At 46.0% G+C, this 5,818-nt stretch overlaps 1 protein-coding gene across 2 annotated transcripts in view; it reads right to left on the bottom strand.

Moving 5' to 3' along the window:
• The window catches only part of PML (promyelocytic leukemia), a 62,270-nt gene extending 56,452 nt beyond the window's left edge, over nucleotides 1-5,818 (bottom strand). For both annotated transcript variants that reach the window (XM_012801945.2, XM_023510000.1), the window contains exons 1-2: nucleotides 5,701-5,818; nucleotides 2,295-2,764 (exon numbers count right to left, since the gene is read on the bottom strand). In XM_012801945.2, the coding sequence (XP_012657399.1) occupies nucleotides 2,295-2,764; nucleotides 5,701-5,757 (527 nt within the window). In that variant the 5' untranslated portion in view covers nucleotides 5,758-5,818. The remainder of the gene's footprint in view (nucleotides 1-2,294; nucleotides 2,765-5,700) is intronic.

The following is a 5,818-nucleotide window of genomic DNA, read 5'->3' as shown; positions in this document are numbered from 1 at the left end:
CCCCCCCGTGTCTCAAAAGGTGCTACTATAGTCTCTAGTAGGAAAAAGTACAGAGAAAAGCCTCGGTTGCCACCCTTTGGGACTACCAACCACCTGCCTTCAGAGAGGCACCCTTGTCTGTTTTTAGTGTTTGTTGTTTGTTGGTGGTGTCTTTTAATTCTTAGTCTGACTACCCCAGAACCTCAGTTTAAAGTTCCAGCACTCTTTCACCAAGGACTACATGGGCATTTCAGATCAATGGGCAGAGTGGACTCTCTAATAAATGCTACTGTGAACACCAGCTTTACATTTGGAGAGAAAGATGAAGTGCAGATTTCTACCTTATACCATGCACAAAAATAAATTCGATACCAATTAAAGATGTAATTATATACAGACAAAACAATGAAATTATTAATGTGGAATATGTAAAGGAGTATTTTTAATCTTGGCATGGAAAAAGCTCTCCTGGGATGCATCAAGGCCAGACACCATAAAGGAGATTGATGGGTCTGACTACATAAAACTAAAGACTTATTTTAAACACAATACCACATACTAAGTGAAAAGACAAATGTCAACAGACCCCGGGGGAAGGGGGAGCATTTGCACTGTAGCAGGCTCAAACAAATAAAAATACTAACTCCTCAAGGGGGGAGGGGCAGACAAAAGACCTAATTGGCATTCACAAATGAAGAAACTTAATGCCCAATAAACAAACTGAAAAGCCAGGCAACTGTGACAAATAAGCAAAGAAATGCAAATTAAACCAGTAACACCAGCCGCTGTGGAATCTGAGGGGAAAGTTTATTCTGTGAGTGGGAAATGTATATTGAACCAAGAAACAAGGCACACTCAGTTTAGCAGGTGCGTAGATCTGAGTTGTGGCAGAAGAATCCCTTCACTTTGCAAGTGGACCCTAAGAAGTGGTACACCGGGTCTTTTCTGGTATGGAGATTTTGTTATCTTTTCTAACAATCTGGATGTTATTGCAGACCATTCTCCTAACGGAAGTTATCACAAGACTAGGAAAACAAACATCACATGTACTCAGTACTAAGTTGGAATTAGAAGATTAACTCCTACTTGCTCACATGAGAGAAACACTCAGTGAAATTCAGGTAAGGGGGAGAGGGAGGAGAGAATGGGTAAATTCCCACCCAACAGGATACATAGCACAGGTATATGGCACACTTCCTGGGTGAAGGACACACCTACAACTCCGACTTTAACCTTACAAAAGCAAACTACATAACCTAATTGTATGCACCCCCATATTAATCTGAAATTTTAAAACAAGAAGTAGTACACAGAAAGACTTTATATGCACGCAATCTATGTCTGGGGGGTCAAAATTTCACCTACTCACTCTGGAAGAGGAGAAAGTAAGACCTGATAGGACTACTCCTATCTGGGTATATATTTAAAAAGAAACTAACAAAATCAAAACTAGTAATGATGGCTATCTGTGGAGGGGAGAAGTGAGGATTAGGTTTGGGGGGGATGGCTCGCAGAGATATTCTGCTGGCTCACTCATCAATTTTGTGAACCATATGAATGTATTACCTGTTTAAAAACTGACGAACAAAAAAACTGTTTAACAAAAATCATTAAAACTGGATTTGATTTGGGCGGTGCCTGTGGCTCAAAGGAGTAGGGCACCAGCCCCATATGCTGGAGATGGCGGCTTCAAACCCAGCCCGGGCCAAAAACTGCAAAAAAAAAAAAAAAAATCTGGATTTGATTTTTATGTATTTTTTTTTTTATTTTTTTGCAGTTTTTGGCCAGGGCCAGGTTTGAACCCACCACCCCGGATATACGGGGCCGGAGCCCTACTCCTTGAGCCACAGGCACCACCCAGGATTTGATTTTTTTTTTCATACATTCACACACAGCACTGCCCGGATGTTATGGCTTTGACTTTTCAGACAGAAACTAATAGGGGGCACCTGATCCTAGATTGCAGCTTTACTAAAGACTTTCGAAGGGCAGTTTGGTAAAACATGTTATCAAATATAGAATTTTCATACCCCCTCACCCAGCAACGACACTTCCAAACACTTATCCTAAAGAAATTACTGGATAATGGCACAAAGGTGATTTTGCAGCATTATTTACTACAAGGAGTAATTAGAAACTGTTACTGTCCCTCCCTCTCGCGTGGAGACTAGTAGCATAAATTGTGATCATCACTACAGAGGTTGCAAGTCTGCAGACCACATTTTTGAGCCGTAAAGCTTCCTGTCCCCAGCTGTAACTCTCACCCCGGCGGGCTCTCTTAGACGCGCCGCCCCACCCGGTGCCGGATCTCTCACCTGGTCAGCTCAGGGGAGCGGTGGTTGCTGTTGGAGCAGAAGATGTTGTTGGACTTGCGCGTGCCGTCCAGGAACTCATGCACTGACTTGCTGCGCAGCTCAGCCAGGGGCCGGGCCTCATGCTTGAGGAACCACTGGTGTGCCTCGAAGCACTGGGCACAGAGGAGCTGCTCGCACTCAAAGCACCAGAAGTCCGCCACCTCCTTGCAGCGGACGCAAACTGCCCGCGCGTCTACAATCTGCCGGTACACCGACAGGCGCCGCTGCAGACTCTCGAAAAAGACATTATCCAGAACCGGCGTGTCAGTGCCCGGAGGCCAGGGCTCCTGGCAGATGGGGCACTGTGTGACCGGCGGCTCCAGGCATCCCGAGCACAGAGTATGCAGGCAGGGCAGCAGCTTGGGGCACTTGGCTTCCATTCGGCAATGCTGACAGTGCAGGAACTGAAACTCATCGTCCTTCGTGGCTTCCTGGGAAACCAGAGTGGGGGTGAGGTCTGGAGAAGTCCCAGGAGTCCCCACCCACCGGCTGTCCACAGGTTACGGCTGAAGGCCTGAGCAGGATCTCATATTCCATTCCTGTCTTAAGATGATGCAAAACTCTGGCTTATCAGCACCTCAATACTCCCATTGGTTGGGGTCTTCCTGCTCTGGCTGCATAATTTATTGAACATCTACTTCCCACCAGGCCGGGAGATACAGGGGGTCCTCTGGCTTTTAAGGAACTCAGTTTGGAAGGTAATACACTAAGTACGACTTCATATAAAGTGCTAAAGAGTTAAATAACTACCATACCCAGCAATTCCACTCCTTGTGTATACCCAAAAGACCTGAAAACAAGGATCCAAACAGATATTGTATGCCACTGTTCATGCTAGCACTAGTCACAATAGCCAAAAGGTGGAAAACAATCCAAATGTCCACAGATGAATAAGATAAAACAAAATGTGGTCTACTCATACAATGAAATATTATTTAGCATTAAAAAGGAATCAAATTCTGATACAAGGATAGACATTGAAGACATGGAAAAGGAGAAACACTGTATGATTCCACTTAAATGAAGTGCTTAGAACAGGCAAGTTCATAGAGACAGAAGGTAGATTAGAAGTTACCAAGAAATAGGGCAAGAAGAGAGTTGAGGAGCTGTGTTGGGGGCTCAGGACACACCCTTACAAAATATGACTACAGGAGACCAGACTATGCCACCCCAAAATATACTTTTCAGCATATTTTGAGCTGGTTATTCTGAGAAACTGCAGACCCAGGAATAGCTTTGAAAAGTTGTCCTTTTGTAAAAAAGAAATTTACATCTATAGAGGAAATCTACATTAGTAAAAGTATCTGAAGAGAGCCACTCTAGACAACTTTAACACAACTTTTACACCTATTACTTGAGAAATTTTTATCTACATAGCAAGATAATCTTTACTCACCAAACACACTTCCTCCCCATACCCTCCCTATAGCATGTGTCTCCACCATTCCTAGAAGCCCCTCCCTCCTCTTTCCTTTCTGTAGCTCAAGATGCTATTTAGGTTTCAATCATCTGACTCTTCTCAGTCTATTTTGTGGGACTCCCAAGTGTGCATACATAATTAAATATGGAATTCCCCCTGTTAGTCTGTCTTAGGGCAACTTAATTCATAGCCCAACCATGGAATCTGGAAGGGAGAGAGGCCATTTTCCTCCCCTATAACTTAAAGAGTACAGAGTTGCAGGGAAGTTGAAAATGTCATGGAGACTGTCTGGGCACTATGGCTCACACCTATAATCCTAGCACTCTGTGAGGCCGTGTCTGGTGGATTGTTTGAGACTCTGTCTCTGAAAATAGCAGAGGGGCGGGAGGATGAAAATAGCCAGGCATTCTGGCTGCTGCCTGTAGTTCCAGCTACTTGGGAGGCTGAGGCAAGAGGATCACTGGAGCCCAATAGTTTGAGGTTGCTGCTGTGAGGTATGATGCCATGGCACTCTACCTGGGGCACAGAGTGAGACTCTTGTCTCAAAAAAAAAAAAATTATGGAAATAGATAGTAGTGATGGTTATGCAACATTACAAATGTACTTACTGCTACTAAATTCTAATTTAGAAATAGTTAACATGGTGACTTTTACATTAGGTGTATATATATTTTACAATAAAAATGCAAATAAAAGGCGCTTAATACAGTACCTGGCACGTATTAAGTGCTTGTAAATGTTAGCCAGTATTGTTAAGTAATATTCTTAGTTATAATGCATGCCAATAATAAAAGTTATGTAAGGTTGTAGAGGACGCGGAAAGCCAGACGACCTCTGAAGCAAGATAATTTGCGGCAGGGGGCTGACTCTCGGGCAATTCTTCCGCAGGTGTTCGTTGGAGAGAAAGTGCCCGAGCCTCCACCGGTCATGTACCGTCACAATAAAAGGCTACTGAGGGCTCGGCTCCTATAGCTCAACCGGCTAAGGCGCCAGCCATGTACACCTAAGGTGGCGGGTTCGAATCCCCAGCCCGGACCCGCCAAACAACAATGACGGCTGCAACCAAAAAATAGCCGGGCGTTGTGGCGGGCGCCTGTGGTCCCAGCTACTTGGGAGGCGGAGGCAAGAGACTCGCTTGAGCCCAGGAGTTGGAGGTTGCTATGAGCTGTAATGCCATGGCACTCTACCCAGGGGGACAGCTTGAGGCTCTGTCTCAAAAAAAAAAAAAAAAAAGCTACTGAGGAGGTTGCTCGGGGCTACCCTGTATTCAAGGTTAGCCTGCCTCCTTGCAAGCTTGTACTTCTAATCCGTGTTACGCCTGGTTCCTTCGTGTGGCGACCAAGACCGGGTCCATAGGGATCGCGACATAACGTACTTTCATGAACAGGCTGGAAGGACACAGGAGAAGACTAAGTAGGTTTCTTTGGGGTGAAGATGGTGGCAGGAAGAGGGCAGAAAGAGCATTCCAACAGGATTTCGGAGAAATCACAGGCCTTGGCTAGTTTCCCACCACTGATCTGGCAACTTGGGTTTTAGTTTTGCTATGCCTAGGACATTCCCCCTGCCTCCAGGCTAGCGTAACCAAGCTACAACCTCCATTCTCTCCAATTTGTGGTCTTTCATCTGAGGTAGGAGTTGCGCGGCAAGGCTCGAGAGTGCGCAGGAAAGCCCCATTCCGGCAGCCACTGACCCTTGGCATGAAACCCAAGAGCTCAGTGGAGAACTGCGACCCAAAGACGCCCCCCATACACACACACAGCTGATCCTGGTCCCCTTTTCTTCTCTATCCTACCCTCCCCACAGCCAAGACCGTCCGGTGTCTGGTCTTGCCTCTCTGTGTCACTCTTTAAGGTACTTAGTCAAGGCGTCCATTAAACCCTCTTCTGATCTCTTCCCCTACCACAGCAAACCAAGAAAGCCCAACCCCACCATCCCCAAACTCATTACCTCTGTGTGGCTCGGGTTGGGCAGCTGGTCTTCGGAGGGGTTATCCGGGGGAGGCATGGTGGGTGTGCGCTGAAAGGCAAGTTTCCGCTGCGGCCGCGAAGATCCGGATGGTGCAGGC

Source organism: Otolemur garnettii, unplaced genomic scaffold (assembly GCF_000181295.1).
Source record: "Otolemur garnettii isolate 467f Iridium unplaced genomic scaffold, OtoGar3 scaffold00011, whole genome shotgun sequence".
NCBI classification, from domain to species: Eukaryota; Metazoa; Chordata; class Mammalia; order Primates; family Galagidae; genus Otolemur; species Otolemur garnettii.
Note: the sequence above shows the minus strand (reverse complement) of the source record. Positions and strands in the feature narration are given on the sequence as shown.